Below are 26,084 nucleotides of genomic sequence, written 5' to 3' on the forward strand. Positions count from 1 at the left end.
AGAAGCCCAAAAAAGAATAGTAGTCATGAGTGTCCTTCAGTCATACTCCATAACCCCTTGCCTCTCCTATAGGCACAAATGCAACGACCGATCCTCGACGCCAATCTCAAACCACGCCCGAGACTCCGTTCCACTCCACGCCCTCAGACACCACCTCTACAGCGTCTCCCAGCCCCCATTATTCACATCCCCTTCAAGCCTTCGAGCAATCGTGCTCGGGATCCCGTGATTCAGCCAAACATTCCGCAGCAGCTGGTCGTAGCGCTTCTGGTTCAAGAACAGCTGATGATGTCTGCGGAGCGTCGGGTCCGACTCGCCGTGCTTATCGAGATAAGGCGCAACAGACCAGCTGCCATGTCCGTTGTGCAGATAGAGGACCATGCATTTGCGGATGTTGATGAAGAGACCGACGTTTACGCCGCATCTGCGCAGTCAAGCGTCAGCGCGTGTGTTCGGTTGTTCCAGCATGCGTGTGAAGATGCGGGGAATTGCCCCGGGGAGACGTAGGAAACACGTCAAAAGGGATAGGAGACAACTTACTTTGCCATATGCCGATTACATCCCCCCTTCCCCATAGTCAAGGTACCCCTAAGAGTACTGCAGCACACAGCCTGGCTACAAAAGATGTCGCCGCAGAAAAGACACACAGCCGGGTCCGTAATGTCCTTGCCGGTCGTCGGGCACTTCCGCTTTATGGCCTCGTCCGTAAGCGTGTCGTAGTTCTTCGGCAGACCCACCAGCTCAAAGATAGCCGGGTGACTGAGTGTTATGCCTGGACGCGGGGGTCGCTGCTTAACATCACGTGACCAAGTCCAGTGCCTTATCCAGCCCGTCACAAGAGAGCGGGTAGTAGAACCGTGGGCCTCGTCGGACATGTAACTCTCGAAGATCTGGTCCAGCAAGGGAAGTTGTAAGGCTCTTGAGAGTCTGTCCAGTTCGGAGTCGTTGGCAGATCCGGGACCGGCGAAGGGGAAGTCCACGCCGAAACGGACATGCATTAGGATGACGGCCTTACGCAAGAAGGGGAGGGCGTAGCTGGTGATTAGCGTACGGAGGAAGCGCCAGCACTCTGGCTGCTCGAGGCGCCTACGGATATGAACGGGATTGAGTGAGGTTGCGTAGGTCGGCTTTAACGGGGAAGGAGGCCAGGACTCAGAGGAGAGAGAGTCTGCCAGTTCGAGCGCGACGCCAGTACCGTCTTCGGCGCTAGTGAATGGTCCCTCACGAAGATACGTATTTACGATACGATCGAGAAAAGCCCGGAATGCCAGTGCTTGTTCTGGCGCACACTGGGACTTCTGCTCGTACGTAAGCTTTGAGTTGCCCTGAGCGGTTGCGGCAGACGAGCCGAATGGCCAGACACTCTTCGGTTGGGCGACGAAGGTAACTATCACTCGTATAATTTCCGCTAGGTAACAGAGTCGTAGAATGTGGTGGATGTCCAGATGCATGACAGGAACGATGCAGACTGCGCACTCGGTCAGGAAGACGAAGGGGTCTTGCTCTAGAAGCGGTGGCAGGCCTCTGAGTTCGAGTTCGAGTGCATCCCGTTCGTAGAGATAGGGGTGCCCAATGAACAGCTGGCGCAACTGTCTGATCTGGGTCTCCAGAAACTCTTGGTTGGTCTTGTTTGACCCGTCGTTACGCAAACAGCCAACTGCATTGTATGATAGAATAGTCTCGGACAGGATTCGGAGGTGCGTCAGGGTTGAACTGGGAATCTTGTCCAGGAGGGTTGTCCCAACGTCGCATTCTACTCCCCTCTGAGCTATCTCTGTCGATGCAATGGAAAATCCAAGTGTTCTAGCTAACGTGTCTGTATGTGTAAGATCTTCCACAATTGCAGATGGCGTGTGCGTGTAGCTATATCGTGTGTATAGCGAGTTCACCCTCATAGTATCTCGAAGCCGTTGGTAGATCCTCGTAAGCTCCAGCATTGGTAGACTCACGCTAGGAAGGGACTGTTCCGGGAAGAACAACGGATCCCGTGGATCGTCATAGGCAAGCGGCAAAACTGCAGGCAATAGTTGAACATTACTACGCGGAGGTTGCGAAGGCGGCATGATCAAGGGGACAATTCCTGTCAGGTCAGGAAACCCGGATGCCAATGACGTGACAACCTCTTGAGACGCGTAATCCAGGAAGAACTTCTGGCTTCGAGCGACCGCCGCCGGCGTCTCATGGCTCTCCAGCTTTTCGGGGCCCTTGTATAGCTTCGACACGTGGACAGGCAGCTGACCGACGATCCATTGTTCAAACGGGACTTCAGGAGCGACCGCGTCGGGGTAGCCGAGTGTCTTGTCTTTCCAGATAATCGGCAAGAAGACGTTACCAAGGGCTTTACACAACGGACAGAGAAATTCCTTAGCATCAGGTCGCTCGGGATGGTTCCGCGCTATTTGATTGATATGTCTCCGCTGAGTCGCTTGGTTGTAGTTCTCGAAGCATGCATAGTGCATGATGTGTCCGCAACCTGTAGTAATCGGCCCACGTCTTATATGGCCGTGAGGGAAGCCTTTACCTAGATCCTGCCGTTCAGTGATGATCTTTGTCCCGTCCGAGGTGACCTTTTCAACTCTTCGCCGGTTCTGGCCAGCCACACCAAACGGCCGGATAGATTCTGCTGAACGATCAAGACTCATCGGTGTGCTCACGACTTCTGCAACCCAATCCCGGTCTTGTATGTTCGTCTGTCGGAGGATGCTGCTCTCTGTGATGAAGGCGAACGTCCCGTACAAACGCTGGTCGTCCGTTTCTTCCTGGCACAGAATGCAGGTCCCGGAGGGGAACTTCCAGGTCTGGTGTTGGTCTGTTGGAGACACAGCTGTATCTTCATCGGCATCGCTATAGTCTTCATCACCCCAATCAACTGCTTGATTAGCCATGAAGTTGCTCTGCTGCTCTTTCATCGCGGCCATGACCCTAGCTTGTCGTTCTAATGCTTGCCTCTTTTTCAGTTCCTTCTCCTGTGCGTCAGGAGGTGCTGGCGATGCCGTGTCCATCCTGTCGCCTGGTAAGTCCAACGTTGAGGTTGCTGCTGCGTATGTACTTGGTTGCTTCTGCTGAAGTCGGTGGAGGATCAGCCGAATCTTTGGCTCACAACCGCTGTAAATTTGCGCGCGCAGTATATTTTGCAGCAAGGATAAGATCGTGGCCTGGCCTATGTGTACGTTGGGCAGACGCTTGAGCAGAACGAAGCTGACAAACGACTGTGCTGGGCCTTCGGAGAGATGGTCCTCGTCGCTGTCATCTTCATTGACCGCTAAGAGAACAAGTTGCAGAACAAACTGCAAAAATCCCTCTATCCGGGAAGTTGGTACATTCGGAGCAATCTCAGGGGCATGGCCCACATATTTCAGGAAGTAGTAGATTACCTGTGCGAAGAGAGGAATTTTCGTAAAGTCAGCCAGGCTCTGGAAGACGCCTGACGAGATTGGATGTAGCCTTGGCTCGAAAACAATCTCTGCCGGCGGTCGGCCCGTCTTCTTCGCCATGTACTTCTTGTAGATATTCTCTGCTTCCTCGCGCTGATTACGTGTGTATTGGGCGTTGTATGGGTCGATCTCTTCCACAAATTGTTCTTTCAACTCGAAGGTGCCGGAGTCTGAAAGGCCCTCTGGTGGCCGAAACTTGGTCATTTCGCTGAGGATATCTGCAAACTCGTCGGCTTCCTGGATCTTCTCCGACAGCCGCTGCGTGAGCTCCGAGTGTGACAGCGGCTTGAAACAGAGGATGTGAGCAATGTCTCGCCTGATAGCGTTGATTTGAGGCTTGCCATCATTTTCGGACGGTACCAGTGACGCGCGATCGCTCAAGAGAACGATTAGGAGATGGATGAAGTCTTCGGCCACATCGATGGTCTGAGTGTCTTCCCAACCTGGACGCACTGTGAACGAACCTGTTACCCACTCTAACAAGCCAAACCTATCGACCACAGATGCCAGGAAAGCGGCCGGAGAACACAAGACCATAGCAGCCTGCAGGAGAAAGATGTCTCGTTGGTACGCTACATCCCTCTGTATGACACCGCGGTAAGTCGACATCTGATGTCGCAACGTTATGCCATTCCGCACCCACATCCCGGCTCGCATCTGCGATAACCACGCACAGACGCGAAGCGGAAAGTCAAAAGCTGCAAGGAGGTACTGGTCTGGGTTAAGGTCCGGTGTGAGTGCTCTCAAGGGCGCGGGCGCTTCTCTAAGCTCTTGAACGGAGAATAGTAGCAGCGCAAGCATTTGATCGCGAGCCATCCCCTTTCCACGATCAATGAGCCATGAAAGTGTGTAGTGAAGCGCATGGTGGAAGCTCATGGGCTCTTTCTCTATGATGAAATCGACTATGATGTGCTGAGGTTTCGAAAAATTTCGAAGGTCAATCTCGAACACAAATGGGTCTAGCTTCTTGAACCTCGTCTCTTGCTTGATCTCCGCCTGGCTGAAACGCCTCCGCTCAGCGCCCAGGGAATTAATTATCACGACCTTAGCCGTACGTCGAATAGCCTTACACAGTCGTGCGAAGTCCGGGTCACTGGTGGACGAATACGCTTCAGAGAACTGCCGGCAGAGCTTGTTGATCTCCCTGGTGATGATCTGTGCGCTGATCCAAGCATCGGTTTCATACTCAAGATGCTCGCCAACTGCGCGTACATTTGGACAGATGCCTTGATGGAGCTTGACGAGATCGAGAAACTGCAGGAGGTACCGTTCTTCGTTGCACAGTTGTTCCTGAACCTGGTCCGAGCTGAGGAGGTACTTCATGTCGAGGAAGAAATGATACATTCGGCGATTCGTGACCGCGCCCGCATCGAAAGCCAGTGTAGCTAAAGGATTGACATCGGACGGATATCCGACTTGGCGGGTCGTTAGGAAGGTATAGAGAATTGCCATCAGATTCGTGAAGAAGTTGCCCCGCTCAATGACCTCCGCAGTGATCGACGGCGTCGTCAGCATCTGTAGTGATAGATTGATGATGGAGTGGTCCGGCTCACGGTCGGCGATGAGATACAGCTGTGCTAGAGTTGTATAGACTCCTGCAAATCTCAATCCGAGGACTCGCTTGAAAGACGGTATTGTTACCACAGTAGTGATGAAGACGTCGCGCATGTCGATCCGAGCCTTCTTCCACATGCGCAGGTCGTATAGAATCATGTAATCAAGTCGTACACGCTGCCACAGGTCCTCATGAACAGGTGCGGCCTCTTTCATGCTGAAGGCTTCAGGCGTTTCAAGCCAGTACTTCGGCGCTTTGGGGGGTCGCGTAACTTTGACCCTTCTTTTGGGAGTCCTCGGGACCTTCATGGGTTCGGGAAGCGCAACCTGCAAGGCTGGATGATCTCCATCATCTGAATCAGGCGGTGTGTGGCCGCGTCCCCGTCGCCTAGGTGCTGGGGGCGGTGGCGGTGGCGGTGGAGGAGGATAGCCTGCGAGTGTTGCTTCCTGTGCTTCCGTGTAGTCCTCTGAGTCGTCTCGGAGCCGCATTTCATAATCACCATCTTGGTCCGCTCCGTTAGCTTGGTCAACGTCCATCTCGTTGCCGTCTTCAGCCTCACTATACGAATCATCATCACTCGAATCGCCCACCTGTTCGACTCCAGCCTGGGCTCCACGACGAGCTCGTCGCTCCGGCCTACCCACGAAGCGACCATAGAAGGGCAGTTCCTCGTCGTCCTCAACTTCGTGGTCGTCGATGCCATCCTTGCCCACCTGAGCGTGATGCGCCTCGCTGCCCATCCGCCATGGTTTTAGCATCTCCTCGCAGATGACATTGCGCAGTACGTTGTGGTCCGGTCCAGCACTGCATCCTGCGATATCCGTAATCCATTCCATGATCGTACCGCACATCTGCTCCCGAAAGGTGTCTCTCGCCGAGCGGATCGTGACTGTGAGCTTGATTTGCTCGATGATCTCAGCTATTCTGAGAAGCTCTTCGACGTCGGTGGAATAGGTAACGACACTCCGCCCCACTTCATCCACCTCCAACGCCTTCTCGAGGCCGAATTTCTTCCTCTGCTTGCAGGCACGCGAGACTTGATCTCGAACATCGTTCACGGTGTGCTTCTCGTCGTTCCACAGGACCAGGGCAAACTCGTGGTTCAACGGTTCCTCATCCGCTCCCCCATACCACTTGGACGTCAGACGAGACAGCCGCTCATCCTTCAGAATGGTTTGCTCCGTTTTGGGAAGTCGCAGTTGCTCGGGTGAGCAGGAGAAGACATCGCAATAATAGTCCAAAGTCCGCGCGATTGTAATCCTTATGCTTTCAACAAGGACTTCTGGCAACAGAGAGCCCTGCCTTGCCTTCCCGGCAGCTTTCGAATCCGCCTCTGCGCGCTTCGAATGTATGTTGCAGTGAACAGGTCGAAGCCAGGCCTCGTCGTCGCCACAGTCACAGCAACCTGAGTTCCCTGGAGAGATGCTGACGAACACGGTGTGCCCTTCGTGATCTGACGCATCGAAGCACCTTGCGCACAGCACGCAGGTGTCGTCTACCGTGCACGTCTTGCATCTGTATGTTGCCTCCCCGCTCTTGAATATGTGACCACATGGGTGCCCCCTTGCCGCCTCTGTGTATTCCGCACCTTCGACAGCACCTTGCGCGGTCCGCAGGCTCCATGGCTGAGACGCAGGCGGTGGGCCCTGGGGGAAGAAATAGCTCAGATAGTCGTCGCGACCGCCAGCTAAGGATTGAAAAAGGATTTGAACCAGCGCGCGCCTGGCATTACTGTCGTATCGGTGGTTGAAGTTTGCGGGGTGATCTCTTAGGAGCTTGCAGAGATTCTGCTCGTTAGGTGATATCAGCATGCTGTGAGCAGAAGCCGCGGACTGCGGTCGGGTGTTGCTAGGGCTTGTAGCAAAGCTATTCGGGATTGTATAGCTGTCGAGTGGGCAGGTAAGTCGATGTGGTTACGGAAGGGCGTCCTGAACGATCAGGATGTTGTCAGCGAGTGTGGCGGAACTCTGCTGTTTGAGTTATGATTAGGAGAGGTGAAGTGGACCAGCCACTGTTCCTGTGAGCCTTAGGTGACTGCCTTGTTGGCAAAGTTGATTAACAAGATGCAGGAGGGTATGGCACTTCGGCATCACACGGCTGTGGCGAGCGAGCTTTCACGATCAAGGCAGTGACGATAGAGCAACGGAACAACTTGACATTCGCTATTCCCACGTTGTTTAACAATCACGTATGTGAATCCATGCGCAGTTGTCATAATTTAGAAGCAAGTTGGGAGATAGAGCTCTTAGGGCTTAGGCAATGGTTTTACTGGTACGGCGTAGAGCATCGTTTGACCCATCTTCGAACAACCTGTCCCCTCTCCACGCCACAGTAGCTTGCGCATGAACACGCTTCCCACCCATGCCATCGCAGAGATTGACCAGCTCGTCCTTCACTTTCGAGGTTGCAACAGCACTACTCGTCGTCGTCGTGTTCGATATATCTCTTCTTGATGTCCTTCCATTGCCGCTGCGTATCCGTTAGTGACCAGCCAGACTGAATCCGACGCTCAGTCACCTACACCCCTGTTGATAGTATCCCATATCCGATCCGCAGCAGTGTCGAAGCCCCTGTAGGAATTGCACGTCAACACCTCGTCCTCGAAGCGGTCCAGAGTAACGCATACATCTGTATTGCGAATGCCCCCAGAAAGATAGTGCCTAGGAAGACCGTGTTCTTCCGGATAAGGGTGCTGAGAAAGGCGTTAGCTGGATCGAGCTTCGTTGCGCTTCGAGGAGGTAGGCGTGCTTGTAGATCCCTGATGATATCTGCGATGCGCGTGGTCAGTTTGGGCGTGATCTTGTGGGCTCTTCTTTGACCTACGCCGGCCATTGCGTCTGCAAAGGATTCGGCAACCTCAATATCGTATCGGCTTTCGCAATTGCTCTGGTGTTGGGGGCTTGATTGACGTCGTCGGTGGTGAGGTCGGAGGAGGGTGGAAAGAGCCGCTTTGAAGCTTCGGAGAAACTGGGCTGTCATGCAATTGGCCGGACCTTCTCCAAAGCACCTCACGCAGCAACAGAATTCAAACCTTCGCAACACACCTGGACAGCTCCTTCCGACGTATGAGTGACATTCCCTGGGTTCTGAGATTGCTCGGTATTGTGAATCTACCGCTTCCAAAGGCACACTTCTACAGAAGATCTCGCATTTCCAACTATTAACTCCTCGAGCGCCCCGGCTGCGACGGCTCCGACAACTTCCCTAGCATTTCCCAAGCTAGTCTTCGTAGGCTTTGAGGCGCAATCAATATCAGGCCAGGAGACATAGATCTCTCAGCCAAGGTAGAATCGTGTCAAGAAATCCTCGAACCGCTGGCCACACCATGCCTACCGTACCCTCCACCCCCACCACATCAAAAGCAGGCATAGCCACCAACACAACCACTGGCGAGCGTCATATCCCCTCCAGCGTCCGCCCGGACGGCTCCCTCCGCAAAGAGATTCGCGTCCGACCGGGATATCGGCCGCCCGAAGATGTCGAAGTCTACAAGAACCGCACCGCCGAAGCGTGGAAGAACCGGGGCAGCGGCGGTGTGCCGGGTGCGGAGACACTAGACCTTAAGAGCGACGCTAGCGCTGCTGCCAACAAGAACGCGAAGCGAAGGGAGGCGAGGAAGAAGGCTGCTGCGGCTGTGCCCGTGGAAGGTCAGGCGCAGAATGGGGTGGTGAAGGCCGACAAGCCGGCAAGTTCGAAGGGCGCTGAGAAAATGGAGGAGCATGTTGATCCAGAGAGTGAGAAGGTCAAGGAGGCGAAGAAACTCAGCAAGAAGCTGCGGCAGGCGCGAGAGTTGAAGGAGAAGAAGGATAAGGGGAACGACCTGTTACCCGAGCAATTTGAGAAGGTCATCCGCATTAACGAGTTGATACGCCAATTGGACAGCCTAGGATTTGATGAAGAGGGCGAAAAGAAAGCCAACAAGGAGGGCACGCCTTGATGTGGACTACATTCTGATGGCTTGATCATCACCCATCTTGTCAACGAAGCTTTCGAAGAGCTGACCCTCTGTGTCCTTGAAAGCGGCGATATTTCGCACACTACGTGGGTTAGAGGCAGACGCCAACTATTCTACTGCTGGTTGATGCAAGGCCGGCGAGGCGGACCCTGTGCATTACTGTGAGCCGATGCACGGTCAGAGACAAGGCGCAAAGGAGATGAAATGTACTGGACGGCCCTACGACGCAGGCTGTGACAGGGTAACATGCGGCTACGGTGGGAATGAACAGCTATGGGCTTTGGATGGCCAGCATACGATTACATGGCTGTCGATTTGGCGTCCCAGACTTATCGTCACGGGAGTAGTTAACGCGGAATAGCTACCAAAACGTCCTTCTTGATGGATGAGAATCGTCACGAGCCTCAATTTACGCATTAATCTAGTCCGCTTGTCTATATTCCAACAAATCTCTAGTTGAGAAACACATTCCAATAATTCTCCCCGTATCGCTAGATTCAAGATTACGACTATCTGCTTCAGCTTCGAACCCATCTAATGATTATCGCGCATTCATGATTCTCGGCAAGAGCCAGGATGGAGACATCTGTTTTCCCTCGCACATGGGTCTCGGCATTGTATTCCGAGGGTCGTAGCCGGCTTCACCTAACATTCGTCAGCGACAGGTGCTCTGAGGGTGTCAGTTGACCTGAAGCATGTTGGCGGCTCCGTACCTAGATGACTCCACGACGGCCATCATGACTCCCAGCGCCGACCGAACCGAAGCCACCAAGGTATGTGTGACCACGTTACCTTCATCTGCCAGGCGACGAGAGCCCGAAGACCATCGGCAACCGACCTGAACCAGACACGTTCAGCTTAAATACCCAGCTGAGGACGCTCCGCCGCGGCCAACACCGCCGTCACAGCAGTCAGGGGCGCCCGGCACATAACGCTGGAAAGTACCTCACGCGACCTGGGCCGCATCCCATCTTCCCCCTGGACCATGGGAGCATTCGCGACATACGAAGGACGGGGTTTGTATTGAGGAAGCGGACGCTTGGCCACCCTTCTTGTCGTTAGCAAAGAACCGTCAAGTGAGAAACATGGTGGATATTTAGAGCTTCTGTTGACTACAGAAGCCGCTAAAGGCTCGATTCTCTTCGTATAAGCGCCGACATGCTGTGATTCAAACACTCGTGATCGCACGTCGCCAAGCGTGCGCTGCCTCAATACAAACCTCGTCCTTCTTACCCAATTTGTTGGCTGACCCCTTTCTCTTCCATGCCTCGAATCACGAATCGCTTATTACGTAAGCCCTCGCGTTTAGCTTCCAGTTCCTTCCTTTTCAAGTCTGATACCGGATACATTTCAGGAACCAGACTCCGACATCTTTCGAGCAACGACTTCGACAGCCGTCAGCCAAATTCTCACAGCTCGGGGGACCAGATTCGTGACATCCATGACTGACTCTCCATCCTGAGTTTGGCGAATCATTCAACACTGCCCTCATCTGTTTCCATCACGCCGGATCCCCTCGTGCGCCCTTTCCGCTCCGCCATCTCGCCTAAGCACCCCCAAGACACTCTCCTGCCCCTTCGCTGCCAACTTCAAGTTCGCGAACCTTGCTTCCGGCAACCGCTTCCCGGCCTCGATGCTCTCGATGACCCACTCGACGCCCACGAACTTGACGCCTTTGCCTCCCACCCTCGCAACCTCTTTCTGAATCTTGCTCCCCGCGAGCCCGCCGCCAGCGCCGCCGCCGCCGGCTGTCGTGCCGAGAATGACATGGGTGACGCTTCGTCGGCCCAGCGCGATGGAGAGGCGGGCGCCGTGCGAGGCGAGGAGGTGCTTGAGTTTGTGATCCGAGATTGTGGGTGCGGTGGAGCCGTTGATGAAGACGGTTAGGTTGCGGAAGATCTGAGGCTGAGGCGGAGCTTGTGTCGCGGCTTCGCACTGTGGGTCTGCCGATGCATGTGCTGCTAATAGCCGGTTGTCCGTAGAGTCCTTGGGGAGTATCAAGGCCTTTGCGGGGGTTCCTCCTGTGCCATCCTTCGTTCCTGCTACAGCGATGCTCTTAACACCCTTCGTGACCGCAAAACAATCGAGCAAACTCCTCTGCCCCGGTCCCCTTAGCCCACTCGCGCCCCTCCCCCATCCCCCACTCTCTTCCCGTCCGTCCACGCCAAACCCCTCGCTACCCGCACCAACAGTATCAGCGACTCTAGTGCCGCCGCTCGCGCCTCCGGCGTATTGTGCGCTGAGCTTGAGGTTCCGCGACACGCGCCAGGACGTGCTGCCCGAAAGTCGGTTTTCGGCGCGCTGATGCCCGGTCGAGGAGTTCCAGGCGTCGAAGACGTGGCGAGTGGGGGAGGCTGCTCGAGTGGGATTGAAGGCGGTTTTCGTGGTCGTGATTGTTGGTGAATGTGGTGGATATGTACTTTTGCTGATACTGGGAGCGTGGGGTGACTGCATGGCGGGGCAGAAGTGGCTGATGCTGGACAATGGAACCTGGAAGACAGGGAGAAGTTGGTTGCACAACCCTGTTCCTGTTTTGTAACTTGTTAGGTGTCGGGGATGTGCTCCGTCTGCTACCGCGTACCTACTCATGTCGCCGGAAAGTTATGAAATCACGTGCAGAACCCTAGGATTGGCTCTCTCTTACTAAATATCACGGTTCACCTTACATAGTAGCATGGGGATTCGATCTATCGATTGAACATTATGCCTTTTGAGCCCGATAGCGTAAGTGTGAAACCCATGCGCACGTGGATCTTTACAATGACTAGAAACGGCGCTACCTACTAGTCCCCTCTATAGGATATCTCAAGAAAAACTACTCGTCCTGAAGAAGTACCTTAAAGACTACTGCCTGTGAGCTGCAAAGGCCCACGGCGACGCAGTCGCATCTCTGACTGACAAGGTCAACAAGGTCAAGACATCAAGACCGTCGACAGTTTCTTCCAAGCCCTCAAAGCCAAGACGGATGCCACCACAAAGGCACAGGCAGATTCCAGTCGTATGCACCTCAAGAGATAGACTGCACTCGAGGAAGTCCACACGTTCTGTAACAGTGAGAATAAGACCAAGGCAGAATGCCGACAGCTCGCGGAGTGACTCGCAGCCTTACAGCAACGCGTAGCATCACCCGCTGAGAGCCTTTCAAGGCTGTTGTTAACGAGAGATAGCTGTCTCAGCTCATAGACTTCTAGGGTGCCTACTACAAGTCCGCGTACCCGTTCTGTTACCATTGCAACCGTGCAATTAAGAAACATAAATGATACGATGTTATTACTAACTTCCGGGCTATTTAGATGGCGACACTATAAGCGGCTCCTCTCGTACTTTAGGTCCTTAAGATCATTCACCAAGTCGACCCGAACGCCCGAGCTTTGGATGAGGCGCTCATCACACCGTGCTGGGCGGCGTCCTTATCTACCTCGACGCGGACCCCGAGGTAGACCTCGTTGAAGCGGACGTCAGTTACCGCATTCTCGCTACAGGCGGCCCTGCACACAGAAAAGAGCGCACCCTGCGTCATGGCCGGCACTACGTACGTCGCGATATCGCCTTGCGACCCCGTGCAGATAGTCCACGTGCTCGCAGAGTTGTTCTGCTCGAGCAGGTACTCGATCGCATCCCGATAGGCGACTACGGCGCGCGTCGTTAGTATGGCGTCAGGCCCACACGAGTCGCGCGCTGGCAATACTTACAGAAGTTGGCCTCGAAGCCGGCATTCAAGTTGCAGCGGAGCCTTTCGGTAGTGGTATCTTTAATAGGGATCGTTATATACTCCCCGCCGAGTTGTAACTATCGGCGCACATCGGCTCCCAGCGTTTTTGTGAACGTGTCGAAGGCCTCGGAATATTATCCAGCAGCCTGATAAATTCTATGTTTCTATTTACATTATGCCAAATTCGGACACTTGATTCGATGGTTGATTCATAAGATTACTAATCACTATTTGATTTATAATCTTTATGGTCAAGAGCCCAAAATCTCACATCGACGTTCACGGACATCGGACTTTTTCAGAAGTCCGAAACTAATATGGAACCTAGTAAGGTGAGTCTACTCGACAGTAGTAACAATAAGCTACAGTTGTGTATAAAAGCGCTCGATAGGCCGCTTGATCATTGCGATGAACATCTTCTTCAATACTTATCAGTACACCACAGAAAGTACATCGCAAATCAATCAGTCTAATAGCAACACTCGGCAATAACATGTCAAAGACTATTGTTATCACCGGAGTCACGGGCGCTCAGGTACCTAATGCCAGCCAGCGAGAGCATCGCTACTTGACTAACAACCACAGGGAGGATCTGTCGCCCGGACGTTCCTACAACTTCCAGGCTGGCGAGTCCGCGGCATTACGCGCAACCCCTCAGGGGCAGCCGCCAAAACCCTCGCTTCCGATGGTGTCGAAATCGTCCAGGGGGATCTCGACGACAGGAAATCGCTGATCAGCGCCTTCCAAGGCGCCACCGTTATCTTCTCTAACACCGACTTTTTCACGCACATCTTCCACGCCATGAGCCCCGATGCCAACCTCCCCGCTGGCAAGACCCCCAACAAGTACGCATTCGAGCGCGAAGTCGAGCAGGGCTTAAACATCTCCGACGCCGCTGAGGACTCGTCCGTCCTCAAGACGCTGGAGCGCTTCGTCTTCTCCTCCCTCAGCGATGCTCAGAAGTTGAGCGGCGGAAAGTACAAGACTGTCTATCATTTCGATTCCAAGGCCGAGACGGTCCGGCTGATGCGGGAGCGCTGTCTCAGTGTCGCAGCGAGGATGAGCACTGTGCAGCCGGGACACTACACTACTAACTGGAGGCAGTTCCTGAAGCTTGCTCCTCAGAAGCAGGCGGATGGCAGCTTTCTCATGTCGAGGACGGCGCCGCCCGATTTCAGGATGCCGTTCGTCGTTGTGGACAGGGACATGGGGGCGTTCGTCAAGGCGTTGGTCGATATGCCGCCGGGTAGAGACCTGCTGGCCGTGTCGGAGTACATGACGTTCCCCGAGTTCGCTGAGGTCTGGGGCCGTGTGCACGGTGTCAAGACTACTTACAAGCAAATCTCCAATGAGGAGCTGTTCGAGGGTGTTCCGTTGGGCTTTATGGAGGAGATAAGGGACAGCTTTGACTTTATCCATGAGTTTAGCTTCACTGGCGGAGACACTAATGTGCTAGAGCCGAGTCAAGTAAGATGTGCCGTGTTAAAGTTGTGATAAGTAGCGAGGCTAATATTGTGTAGCTCGACTTTAAGATTCCAGTCACTTCGATGGAGGAGTACATCAGGAGCGAGGACTGGTCACCTGTTTTAAACGCTTGAGTACGCCGCTCTCGATAGAGCTTAGGAGAGTTGCCCGGCTGGATGCTTGGTAGGAAGTACGGCGGTTGTTCGATGATGATTTGATGATCGAGTAGTGGTGGGCGCTTCTGTCGCGCGCGCGCGCAGTCACGTGACCTATTGGCTGGGCTACAGTTAGATAACTATCACATGCCTAAGTCGCCTACAACGGCCGGAGAGGCATCCACTTAACTAAGAGCACACGAAGGGGCGCTGAGCAGAAGCTCACTATAAAGGAAATGGCGCTGTATGCACTCTTCAGACCACAGAAAGCCCCGCAGTGACTTTGGGATACGTCAAATTTAACCAAATCGTCCATACAGTATCTCTTGAGCTTATCCCGGTTTTCTCTTGTCTGTCTTGTTAAACCGCTGGACGCGTTCTCGTAGGCAGCAGGAGTCATCATCCAGGCCCAAGGAGGTGTTGAACTGTTTCTAGAAGCTGCGCGCAGTCGGTTCCCCTTCGGCGCCCCTTCGGCGCCCCTTCCCTCCTCCGCCACGGTCCACGTTGTCGTCAAAGGCCATCCAGCGGGGAGAAGCTCGCGGTCCCGGCTTCATCGAGGATGCAGAGAGTATCCCCCTCGTTCCAGCACAGCGGCTCAAGCATCCGCTCTGTCTCCTTTGAGTAATCTGGCTTTCATCGTAGAACGACTGTCGGAGACGGCTCCCGACTCCTCAGAGACTGATTGCTCGACTGGCATCGCTTGGGCGATCTGGCGGAGTGAATCTCCATGTCCGCCTTCGAAATGATGGGCACGTGCAGCATGGCATTCTTTAGGGCCGGCATTCGCCGCGATGCTCAGGTACGTGGTGTATCTCGCTACTCATTTCCTTAGTCGTTCGGAAACTGACGAATAAAAGAGCGATTCACGCAAGGTATATCCACGAATCGGAAGGTGTCAATAGCCTTACCCGAAAAACCTCAGATATCACGCCTCGAAAAGCTTTCAGAGGGGGTCGGTAGAACCAAACCCTGGGGGTCCGATTCGCTGATATACCATGTGCAGATCACTTTTTTGATTCGTCGGCTTCAGGATAACTAAGAAAATGAGTAAGAATAGGCGTCAGGCTAGGCCGCTCTTTATTCGTATGGCTTGTAGCACGGTATGGAGAAACCAGGAAAACGACTTCCTGCAAGGCCGCTTTGACCCGCCTCCCCGAGCTGCAGGTGGGAGGTGAGATGATGGTGGGGATCTGTCAGAAGCCGCATGAGATACCTGGGACGCTTGGCAGCGGGGGCAGCACTTCTGACCGTCGATATCAGCTAAGCATGTGGTGAGGACATGGGAATCTATATCACACTTCCTGCTGTAGCGCTGGTTTGTATACGAACTCAGTTGGTATTGTCCAGCTGTTCTTCGTAAATTCTCATGCTGAGTGCGTTTCCTCGTGTACATCGCCACACATGATGTAGAAAGACGCTTAACCAGTAAGACCATCAGTCGTTACCGGGAACCCAGCTTCCAGATTCCCGTTTGCTGGTGAGATTGCAGGATTACCACGAAAGCACTACACCCGCACCATCGTTGTCAATGAGAATAAATCACCCGGAGGAAATGGATGAGGGTAGTCCAGAATGCTTCATCACACTCAGGATGGAGACTCTGCAGATTACATCTCGAACCTGGTCTGTATTCGTTGGGAGTCAACCCGAAGGCCGTCGAAGTCATTGCTTGAAAGATGTCCAGCCCCGTTTCTGATGCACGGGTTAGGCTGACGAAGGAACGAAAAGCAGCAGGACGGAGACTAGCGATGCTGAACTCGGCGTAGTATGCGGAAAAGAGAGGATTTCCGAACAAGCCAGCTTTGTACATGCTCCTACACTGTACGAGGAAAGAAATTAGGCTTGATTGCGATGAGAGGCACAGCGCCAACCTGGTTGACCGGCACCTGGAAGGAGACTTGATTACACCCTTTCCAGGGCGGGGACTTAGAAGGCCTAATTCGGAAAAGGGTAGAGAACCGTAGAACATCGCATGTGAAAAAAAATACATGATTTTGCTTCTCTAAGCTTTTCGCCGAGATGAAGTTCGCCATCGCTGCTGCTCGCGAAAGCCGCTACCACTACTTAGCAGTTGTTTCATTGTACATGTCTATGGTTCTGCGCGTTTTACATGTCTAAATCTCAATCCTACCGTTATCCTCAACGCCACCAGAGCTTCCCCCCCTCAACAGCTCCCCAATCGTTCCCCCTCATCACCCCCTTCACTCCCCAACATTAGTAAATCTCAAATATCTCTTCACCTCCCTCACCTCCCCAAATTTCTTCTTCGCATCCTCCGTGCTCACGCTCGGCGGCACAATAACATCATCCCCCCTCTGCCAATCAATCGGCGTAACCACGCCCTTCTTATCCCCCGTCTGGAGCGCATCCACGACCCTTAGCACCTCGCTCGTGTTGCGCCCTACGGCCGCGGGATACAGCATTGTCAGCCGGATCTTCTTGGCCGGGTCAATGATGAAGACGCTGCGGATTGTGAAGGGTAGCGAGCCGTCTTTGGCGGTCCGCTCGATGTCGGATTGCGAAATCATGTCGTAGGGGTAGGAGATGCGCCGGTCGGGGTCCGCGATCAGGGGGAAGGAGACGCGCGTGCTGCAGACTTCGTTGATGTCGTTTATCCAGGTTTTGTGCGAGTTGAGGGGGTCGGCGCTCTGGAGGTGGGTGTACCGTTAGCGGATTCATGGCATTTTGGAGATTGGGTTGGGACGGGTTGGTGCTGGCTATAGTGGGATGTGGGTTCGAAGGTCGTGAAGAGTCTTACAAGCCCAATCATCTTCACACCACGCTTGTCAAACTCCGCGTTCATCTTCGAAAAGGCGCCCAGCTCCGTTGTGCATACTGGTGTGTAGTCCGCAGGGTGCGAGAAGAGGATCGCCCAGTTGTCGCCGATGAATTCGTGGAAGTCGATGTCTCCCGCCGTTGTTGTCGCCTTGAAATTCGGAGCTACATGAATATACCATCAGCAGTTCTGTACATGGAGACATCTAGTATATTATACGCACCAGTGGATCCGATCCGTAACCGTGGCTGCTCTCCAAGATCTGAAGGCGTAGCTAGGAAGCGGCGGAGGAGGGGCGCGGATGGTCGCTGTAGGCGGATATTGGGACGAGCAATGACGCGGAGGGAGGTGTGTAGAGCTCTAGGAGCGACTCGCGGGAGGAATGAGGCCATGATAGGATTCTGGAGTTTGCAAATGCTATTTGTGAACTGCAATTGCAGTTTTGTGATATTGAGAGCTCAAGAAAAAATAGCCGCGATGGCGTCAGAGGATCGCTGTTGCGCGCAATCCGACGCGCCACAACCGCCGATGGGTTCATGCAGGTCCAACGTTCAGCTCTCTTACCTGAAACCTCTAACCACACGGCTATGATTGAATACCACTATGTTTCTGCCTACGTAGGGCATTCGGATGAGGTCGTAGGAGATGTCAGCTAGGGCAATAGTGATTCATGAGATCCGGTCAGAGCCTCTAGCAGATATGGTAATCATCCATATTTCTACTCTAGATATCATAAACGTAACGGAAGATGCGTAGGTATTTTCCAGCCTACTGCTCACATAGTGAAGTTACCATCAACCGAGCATCAGAGGCCCCGCAGTGTCAGCTACTCTTGACACCGCTGCCACACCAACATCTCCTATCCCCCTCTCTTTCAACATGCACCACAACATCCATACCTCTCCCCTTCAAAAACTGCGCAGCCCGTTCCCGAACATCTTCCAGATCCGCCGTGCGTGCAGCACTGATATGTATAACGCCCAACACCTTCTGCTGCCCATCATGGCCCTCGCTCTCGCACCCTTGCCCATGTCCGTGGTCATGTCCATGACCGTGTTGATGCTTATGCTCATGCGCATGCGCGTCCGCATGTGCCATCCCCGGATCCTGCAACCAAAACCTTGGGACACTATACCCCACCACGCCCCTCAACCCGCTGATCTCCTGCAGCGTCTCCTTGACGCTGAACTCCACATCCGCGGGCAAGCTGAGCATCAACTTCGCACCCGAGCTCTTGACCAGCGGCCACGCGGAGAAGAAGATAAGAATCGCGATGATGCACGACGCGAGCGGGTCCCAGCCGGACCAGCCGTAGAACTTCGTGAGGAGCGTGCTGATGATTACGGCGACAGAGCCGAGGGCGTCGGCGAGGATGTGCAGGAATATGCCTTGCATGTTTTCGTTGTCGTGGTGGTGGTGTGAGTGAGCTGGCGGGGAGGGCGCGGTGGGGGTGGCGGCGGAGGTGAAGGGTGCTGGAGAGTGTGCGGAGGGGCTGTGGTTGTGGGTGTGTTTGTGCGAGTGGTCGTGGGAATGGCTGTGAGAATGGCTGTGACTGTGACTGGGACTATCGTGCGAATGGCCGTGAGAGTGACCGTGGTCGTGGCCATGGCCGTGGTGCGCGTGACCGAAGGCTGTAAGACCTACGATGTTGACAAGGAAGCCGAGGACGCTGACGATCAGAAGCTCGTTCAGTCTCTTGAGCTCGTGACCGTGGCTGAGCCTTTCGAAGGCATCAAAGACGATCTCTACGCTCACGAGCCTACTCAATCGGTTAGTAAGTCAATCTAATCAGGTGACCAGGCTTGCTCACATGAGGAAGATACCGTTGGCAAACCCAGAGAGGGTGTCGATCTTTCCATAGCCGTAGGGGTAGCGGGTGTTCGACGGCCATTTGCTCATGACAGCCGCAGCAAGGCCGACAGCTAGACCCGCGCAATCGAAGAGCATGTGTATGCTGTCTGTCAACAGACCCAGGGATCCGCTAGCAAACCCGTAGAAAAACTGTACGAGCATAAAGGCGAGATTCAGACTACATACACACTGTCAGCGCTGCTACTGTCAAAACAAGATAGAGACTTACACCGCGAAGTACGCTATCCGTCTGGAATCCTTCTCCAGCAAGATGCTGTGTAGAATCGACCCCATGTGACATCGGTCCAGCAGGTACTTCGTGAGCCTCGAATGTTTCTCTCCATGCGAATGATCATGATTATGGTACGCTTCAGCAACTGGCGGTAACCCGTTGCCATGATTGTGATTTGTTTTGACCGCGGGACGACCCAGGTCCGACTCCCCGCGGGCTCTTGATCGCGCCTGCATTGCGTCTCGTGGTGGAGAAAACTGCGCTCTGCCGTTCAAACGCACTTGCTCGGTGTTGTTTATAGGTAGAAACGAACGTGTTTGCGCCTGGCTGTGCAGACTGCCCGTGGAGGGAGTTTTCTTCACCGCTGCGCTGTTCACATGCGGGGCCCAGGACGGTGACCTCTCTCCAAGCAAGACGTGGTTGTACGAGCGCGAATGGTGGTGGCCATGCTGAAAATGCGTGCCGCTATTCAGAGGAAGCGCGTAGGTCGAGGCCATAGACGAGGAAGGCGCGATCGGTGCGGCAGTTACTGTTGAGGGAGACCGGCACCCAGCGATGAAAGCAAGATGGGGACACAACGGCAGGCGGAGATGCAACACGAACAAAGGAAGCTATGCGGAGGCTTATCAATGCCCTGCGAATCCCATAGCAGACTACAAGTGACGGTGGAGGCGCCGGGCCATTCACGTCGTCCCGAGGTCGTTTCTTGGTATTTAGGGATAGCTCAGGGGGTCGAGGGGTCCTTGGGTGTTTCGAAAACTCCAGACCCGTCCCCCGCCAAGCACGAGATACATCCACGTGGAGAAGTCACGACAACATGCTCGCACCGCTCTCTCATCTGTATCTCGGCAGCGCCATCATCAGTTTCCTGGCTGCCCTCTCGACCGCTCTTACCGTCTTTTTTATCACCGCGCCAACTCAATATGATCCGTATGCAGAAGCAGATGCCCCACCTAGCAAGGATGGAGAAGAGCCCAGATCTGCGAATGGGAAGAGGCGGAAGGTCAAGACCTCGGTGCAGGTAGTCGTCTTGGGGGACATCGGTAGAAGCCCCCGAATGCAGTATCATGCGTTGAGTATAGCAAAGCGTGGAGGCAAAGTCGATCTCATAGGGTACAAAGAATCCGACGTCCATCCGGATATTGCATCCAACCCATTGATCAGCGTCATTCCCCTCGCGCCCGTGCCAGAGGGTCTGCGGGCAAAAAGCGCTCCCTCATTTCTACTCTTGGCGCCACTCAAGGTTCTCTGGCAGACATGGACTCTATACTATGCGCTGGGATACCGCACGCGGCCGGCACGGTGGATGCTTGTGCAAAATCCTCCTGCAGTGCCCACGCTCGCTGTTGCGGCATTTCTATGTTTCTTCCGTAATACCAGTCTCATCATTGACTGGCACAATTTTGGCTATTCAATTCTTGCCCTGAGACTTGGAGCTGGGCACCCACTTGTCAAGATATCTCAGCTATACGAGGGGCTTCTATCTCGGTTCGCGGCATCCCACTTCGCTGTGACGAATGCAATGGCGAGAGTGTTAGAAGAGAAGCACGGCATTACCGCATCGCCACTCCATGACAGACCAACCAAAGACTTCCAGCCACTCGTGTCAGAGGAGCGCTTCGAGTTCCTATCGAGGCTACCGGAAACAGCTCAATATGCTGAAGACATCAAGCAAGGCCAATGGAAGCTGGTCGTAAGCTCAACGTCCTGGACGCCGGATGAAAACTTCTCTATCCTGCTGGATGCGCTGGTCGGCTATTCGGCCAAGGCAGTCACCAAGACGAATCTGCCGAAGCTTATCGCTATCATCACCGGCAAAGGTCCGCAGAAGGAGCACTATCTATCTAAAATTAAAGCTCTCAACCAGGAGAAGAAGCTTCTCAATGTTATTGTCCTCACCGCATGGCTCAGTACTGAAGACTACGCCAAATTGCTCGGGTCTGCCGATCTCGGCATCTCTCTCCACACCTCGTCATCAGGCGTGGATCTTCCCATGAAGGTGGTGGATATGTTTGGTGCTGGCCTTCCCGTCCTAGGCTGGAGCAAATATGAGGCCTGGCCAGAGCTGGTGACGGAAGGCGTCAACGGGATGGGTTTCGGAAGTGCGGAGGAGCTTGGTGGCCTTCTAGTGAAGCTTTTGGGGGAGGATAGAAAGAATCTGCAAAACTTGAGAGATGGTGCTCTCGAAGAGAGCAAGAGGGGTTGGGACGAAGAGTGGGATGCTGTTGCAGGGAAGAAGTTGCGATTGGTTGCATAGTCCGAACATCCAAGGACTCAAATGAGCACTATTCATTTCGAATGAATGAGGCTAGCAAAGTATCTCAAGATCAGAATCGATTCACCCAACTGTTCCAGAATCCAGACGTGTCTCGCCGCTTGTCGAACCGAGCAGAAAGACACCGCTTCAAAATGTGCTTGCTCGAGTAGAAACCGCGCACCATTTCTGTGTAATCGGACACGAAGCTCTCTTCTGAGCGGTTTCAGCGCTGTCTTCCAGCTCTTGCTCTAAGTCTTCAAAGCTCAATGCTTCGTCCATTTTCCATAGACAGCGATGTGCATCAGGAAATACCGTGAAACCATCACGGAAAGAGAACAATGCCTCCACACAATTTTCTGGTCTGCAGTGGTCCGGTGCATATAAGTATCCAGCAAGCACCGCAAGTCCATCCATCTATCGTTCATTCACCATCCCTTAACCACACTCCAAGCAAAGATCCCAAAGCACAGAAGCAAAAAGTAATCTCAGGTCCATCATGGTCCCTCGCATCCCCCGCATCCAGCAAATCCTTCGAGGCATCATAGCTCAAGCCCGAAGGTTCCTTGCCAGCCGCAGAACACTCCCAGAAGATCTCGACTTCTTCTTTCTCTACATCAATCCACTTTACGATGCCCTAGAGCACATGCATGACGAGATGGAGGCGGGTGATTGGGAGAATCAGGATTACGTGCGTCTGGTGAAGACCTACGCCGTTGTGAGATACAACATCCAAAAGCTCGGCAGCTTCGGCGAGCAGTGCGAAGAGGAGCGGGGATATCGCAAGGAATGGTGGGAGGGTAGGGTCATGGATGTGATGGAGCTGCTCGATCAGGTCGGAGTGGATCTCGCTGAATTGCTGGACTTCCAAACAGAGAGTGGAGCAATGACTCTGAGCGAGGCTTGGAGCTATCTTCCTCGGTAGCGAAGATAGCGCTGCAAAGGGATGAAGGGATGAAGGGCTCAACCATGCATGTTACCGGATATTCGCTCTTTCGCGTTGCGTACTTAATTACCAGTCTTTCCAGACACAAGGAATGTCTTAAACCTCGGCTTCGGCGGCTTGTTAGTCACGTTTAATAGCTCTTTTACCAGTGTTGTGTCTTTCAGTCACTGTTAAGATATACGACACTCTATCAGCGCTTTGAATCAGCACTGCAATTCTTCGATCATGCATTTTCATTGATACCTCTGCCTTGCACGGTCATCTGATACTCCGTTTCCCTGTCTTGGTCTTCTTTACAACTCTGCATCAAAACTATGCACCTCACTTAACGCTCACAGACATGACTGTGCGCCATGAGACTGTTTCATTTTACCTCTGCAAGTACGATGTTCTGGAACGATCACAGTGCTTCTTCGACGTCGACTCATCCGACGCTGTTAAATACCCAGCAAATCACCCACACTTGCTTCCTCAACAGTCGCAGATCACTTTGCATACACCCTAAAGAAATACTCAAAGCTCCAACCTCAAAGCGTTATGTTTATCGACATACAAATCAACAACCCTCTCAACTGCCACATCAAGCGCAACCTGGAAGGCATCGTATCCGAGGCCCGCAGATTCTGCATGAACGACAGCCGCGGCGTGGACCTCGCTGTCAACATACAGCTCTTCTTTCTACACGCCAATCCCCTCTACCAAGGGCTTGTGGACCTCCAGCATGATATCGACTACAGTAACCAGCTAGACTGTGAGCTCTCCGATCTGGCGGGAAAGCGCGCTGAAGCGCTTGAGTCGCTCAAGAAGATCGAGCCGCTGCGCCGGCGCTATCAAGAAGGACAGCCATGCTACAACGCTTGGTGGAAGAGCAGGGTGTTGGGAGTTATGTCGGCTCTTGCGGAGATCAATCCTGACTTTTGAGAACTCCTTCGCTCTTAGGCGGATGTTGGACCGTGGGTCCGGGGAGAGCTGTAACTTTCTGAGCCGATGTTAAGGCGATCTTTGGGTTTTGTGGGTCGTTCGCGGTGTTACAATGTAATCTCCTCGATGTCAGCTTTCCATAATGCGCAATCCTCTGTGATTTCGGTGTGTGTTCCAGATAGACCGGCGGAGATAGAACCACGAAACTAGATTGATATTGCTGACGCGCCTGGCTCGGTCTCGTGAGTATGAACAGCGTTACGTAACCTCTCGACTCCTCGGAGGCTGTGGCAGTGGGACAGACGGCACGGTGAGGAGCTGTTCATAAGGTGACTCATTCACCAACAGTTGCATCTCAGACTTTTCCCTCAGGATCTGCTGACAAAGATCTCTAGTCCTTCGGGTACTGGCTTCGGTGCTCCCACACAAACCATGGTGTGGGAAGGTCGGACGATGCAAACCCGGCTGTTTCTCTCTTAGTCCAGTACAAACTCTAGAATGGTGTTTCGGATGATGAATGCGCTCCGATAATGTCCTTTAGGCAGAGCATTGTCTTGTTTCATGCCAGTCTTTAAAGAGTAATCGATGTCTTGCATGTGCGTTTCGGCGAGCACCCCACTGTCTGTCTGTGATCAAACAGGCGTCCGAATCCCGGAGGAGCTCTTGCTCTGGTTGGCATATATACAGCGGGATCTGTCCTGTTAGCCCTCAATCCAGCGTTTTTCTTTACAGCTTGCCGGTTAAGCCAACCCTCGTATCCACCTCTCATCCGGTTGTATTCTCCTACAGATCTCTTCGCGCGCTTGATCGTTGCTACACTCACAACCACTTGACTGTGAACGCTCACGACTCAAGGAAAGATTCCCATTGCGGTGGACTCCCCTCCGACATGCCTGAAGAACTACCTTTTGGCGCACGAGCCGGAATTCTACTGTATGATGTCCTTAGACGACTAGAAGCCCGTCACAGGCTCTTTCTAGCCGATCCCAACAGCGTCGCCAACCACGCAGAATACATTCGCGGCGTGCTTGACGGTATCAAGATGGATGTACGAGAGCTTCGACGCCTCCTGCCTAACATGTGCATAGTGTGTATGCCCCCACGACACCAGAAAGTGAACGGTGATCGTGGGTGGCAAATTCTGGGGGTAGTCACGGTGTTGAGAGAGCTGGTGTGGTTGCTCACCGACGGGAAAGAACCAAGCTTCGAGGCGGACCGTTGGGATCCATATCGTCTCTGGTGGCTGGTGCAATACTTGGCAATCATCATGTCGGGAGAGATCGTGAGGCCGCCGCCTCTTGGTGAGAGTTAGCGACAAGTTGTTGAGCAGCAAGCGGCAATCATTTCTGCTAGGTGTAACCCCGGTGACGCATCATAGTCATGACTTGGCGCAAAAACTGGCAACGATCATATATGGAGAGCTTACAGCGCTTCCGGCTGCGGACGCAGAATGGCGGAGTGGTACTTAGCGGTGCCTGCGGGTCGCCGGAGGAGGCGTTCTTGTTGGCATTGATTTGTTAAGGGAGTTCTGCGATGTGCGAATAGGTAGAATAAATTTTGCTCAGGCTTCGAGGTGCGCGGGCGTGATACAGACAATAGAACAAATAACTTTTGGAACCATTGCTGAAGTGATTGGCATCTGCTCTTTCCAATATATGCAACCTGACGTCAGCCATATGATGAACATGGTGATCCTCGCCATCGCACGATTGCTCAGCGTTGTCTCTATGCTCATGGCTTCGTTCGAAACAACCAGCAAACGAATACCGGTCATCCATCTCAAGCCGTGCCTTGTTCCTGTGCCCGGCTAGCCGTACGATGGTGTTTCAAACAATGCAGTGATCTCACGAGAAGAAATGCGTTGATTTGGGTCTGTCTTATACGGGTCTTTGAACATCGGCTTCGTGTCTTGGATCGGCATTTTCGGAACAAGTATATGCTTGCGTACCGTGTCTGGTGTGACCGAGACGGCGCCTCTCGTTGAGCTTCGATGGAGACCTGTCTGAACCACAACGCAATTCTTTACCTTGTCCAATCGTATATACCTGAAGGTATCCCATTCAGCTCATCATTGAGCAAATCCAGTCTCCAGACTCCAGCTTGCATCTCAAGCTAACATCGCTTCCATCTCTTACTCAATCGCTTCCTCTGGTCACGAACTCGTTCTCCCACTCTTTGCTACTTTCCCAGCAACAGAAGCCAAGTCGCCAAATCCCCTCACGTGCCAAGAAGAGAGTCCGATTCGCAAGCACCAACAACCTTACAACATGCCACTCAATCGTACTGTCAAGAGGCCAGCCGCAGCGCCACTCGTGGCACAACTGTATGATTTCCTTGTACGATTGAGAGCCTGTGCAACTCGCTTCGACGTCAACCCCAGTAACACCGTCAACTACGCGCAAGAAATCCGTAGCGAACTTGCCTAAATCCGAGATGATGCGATAGCACTTCGCCGCATCATTAGGGTGGTGAGGCAGACCGAGATCCGAGTTTCCACAATGCCAGATGCTAGAGAGGGGGCGGGCTGCCACGCCATATCCTTGTGTACTGGGCGCGGGGGACGCAAATCATGGGCATTTTCTATGAGATGCGGCCGCTTGTGACCCTACTCATTGAGGATAATGCGAAGATGAGCTCAGAAAACCGCAGGATGCTTCTGGATTGTGTCCGTGCGTTAGTGGAGTGCTTGATGGAGATTCTTTCTGGAGAGCTCTTGGTGCTTTCGACTCGTGCTCATCGCACGAGATGACGGCATGCCGTTCGGCAGTGAGCGGAAGTCTTTCGTAGTGGCCCGCGGCGGTTCTAGTCTGTTGTGGACGGTTGTTTTTT

At 53.5% G+C, this 26,084-nt stretch overlaps 10 protein-coding genes across 10 annotated transcripts; 5 read left to right on the forward strand and 5 right to left on the reverse strand.

Annotated features, from left to right (window-relative positions):
* Positions 1–156: 156 nt before the first annotated feature.
* W97_04751 (uncharacterized protein) lies at positions 157–6,800 on the reverse strand (the record flags this gene model as incomplete). The annotated part of the gene is made up of 2 exons (XM_007782640.1): positions 157–424; positions 541–6,800. 2 exons carry the CDS (start codon positions 6,798–6,800, stop codon positions 157–159), a joined length of 6,528 nt encoding a protein of 2,175 aa, XP_007780830.1.
* Positions 6,801–7,404: 604 nt separating this feature from the next.
* W97_04752 (uncharacterized protein) lies at positions 7,405–7,821 on the reverse strand (the record flags this gene model as incomplete). Its single annotated transcript, XM_007782641.1, has 3 exons — positions 7,405–7,458; positions 7,511–7,559; positions 7,616–7,821. The coding sequence occupies 3 exons, from the start codon at positions 7,819–7,821 to the stop codon at positions 7,405–7,407; spliced, it is 309 nt and encodes a 102-aa protein (XP_007780831.1).
* A 493-nt stretch (positions 7,822–8,314) lies between these two features.
* W97_04753 (uncharacterized protein) lies at positions 8,315–8,926 on the forward strand (the record flags this gene model as incomplete). The annotated part of the gene is made up of 1 exon (XM_007782642.1): positions 8,315–8,926. The coding sequence occupies one exon, from the start codon at positions 8,315–8,317 to the stop codon at positions 8,924–8,926; it is 612 nt and encodes a 203-aa protein (XP_007780832.1).
* A 1,506-nt stretch (positions 8,927–10,432) lies between these two features.
* Positions 10,433–11,398, reverse strand: W97_04754 (uncharacterized protein; the record flags this gene model as incomplete). The annotated part of the gene is made up of 1 exon (XM_007782643.1): positions 10,433–11,398. One exon carries the CDS (start codon positions 11,396–11,398, stop codon positions 10,433–10,435), a length of 966 nt encoding a protein of 321 aa, XP_007780833.1.
* A 1,751-nt stretch (positions 11,399–13,149) lies between these two features.
* On the forward strand, positions 13,150–14,254 carry W97_04755 (uncharacterized protein; the record flags this gene model as incomplete). Its single annotated transcript, XM_007782644.1, has 3 exons — positions 13,150–13,191; positions 13,242–14,123; positions 14,177–14,254. The coding sequence occupies 3 exons, from the start codon at positions 13,150–13,152 to the stop codon at positions 14,252–14,254; spliced, it is 1,002 nt and encodes a 333-aa protein (XP_007780834.1).
* Positions 14,255–16,476: 2,222 nt separating this feature from the next.
* On the reverse strand, positions 16,477–17,443 carry W97_04756 (peroxiredoxin (alkyl hydroperoxide reductase subunit C); the record flags this gene model as incomplete). The annotated part of the gene is made up of 3 exons (XM_007782645.1): positions 16,477–16,923; positions 17,034–17,215; positions 17,275–17,443. 3 exons carry the CDS (start codon positions 17,441–17,443, stop codon positions 16,477–16,479), a joined length of 798 nt encoding a protein of 265 aa, XP_007780835.1.
* A 430-nt stretch (positions 17,444–17,873) lies between these two features.
* W97_04757 (uncharacterized protein) lies at positions 17,874–19,370 on the reverse strand (the record flags this gene model as incomplete). The annotated part of the gene is made up of 3 exons (XM_007782646.1): positions 17,874–18,810; positions 18,862–19,080; positions 19,132–19,370. 3 exons carry the CDS (start codon positions 19,368–19,370, stop codon positions 17,874–17,876), a joined length of 1,395 nt encoding a protein of 464 aa, XP_007780836.1.
* Positions 19,371–19,951: 581 nt separating this feature from the next.
* On the forward strand, positions 19,952–21,391 carry W97_04758 (uncharacterized protein; the record flags this gene model as incomplete). The annotated part of the gene is made up of 1 exon (XM_007782647.1): positions 19,952–21,391. One exon carries the CDS (start codon positions 19,952–19,954, stop codon positions 21,389–21,391), a length of 1,440 nt encoding a protein of 479 aa, XP_007780837.1.
* A 496-nt stretch (positions 21,392–21,887) lies between these two features.
* W97_04759 (uncharacterized protein) lies at positions 21,888–22,313 on the forward strand (the record flags this gene model as incomplete). The annotated part of the gene is made up of 1 exon (XM_007782648.1): positions 21,888–22,313. One exon carries the CDS (start codon positions 21,888–21,890, stop codon positions 22,311–22,313), a length of 426 nt encoding a protein of 141 aa, XP_007780838.1.
* A 558-nt stretch (positions 22,314–22,871) lies between these two features.
* Positions 22,872–23,255, forward strand: W97_04760 (uncharacterized protein; the record flags this gene model as incomplete). Its single annotated transcript, XM_007782649.1, has 1 exon — positions 22,872–23,255. One exon carries the CDS (start codon positions 22,872–22,874, stop codon positions 23,253–23,255), a length of 384 nt encoding a protein of 127 aa, XP_007780839.1.
* Between the last annotated feature and the right edge of the window lie 2,829 nt (positions 23,256–26,084).

The sequence above is a fragment of the Coniosporium apollinis genome (assembly GCF_000281105.1).
Source record: "Coniosporium apollinis CBS 100218 chromosome Unknown supercont1.21, whole genome shotgun sequence".
NCBI lineage: Eukaryota > Fungi > Ascomycota > Dothideomycetes > Coniosporium > Coniosporium apollinis.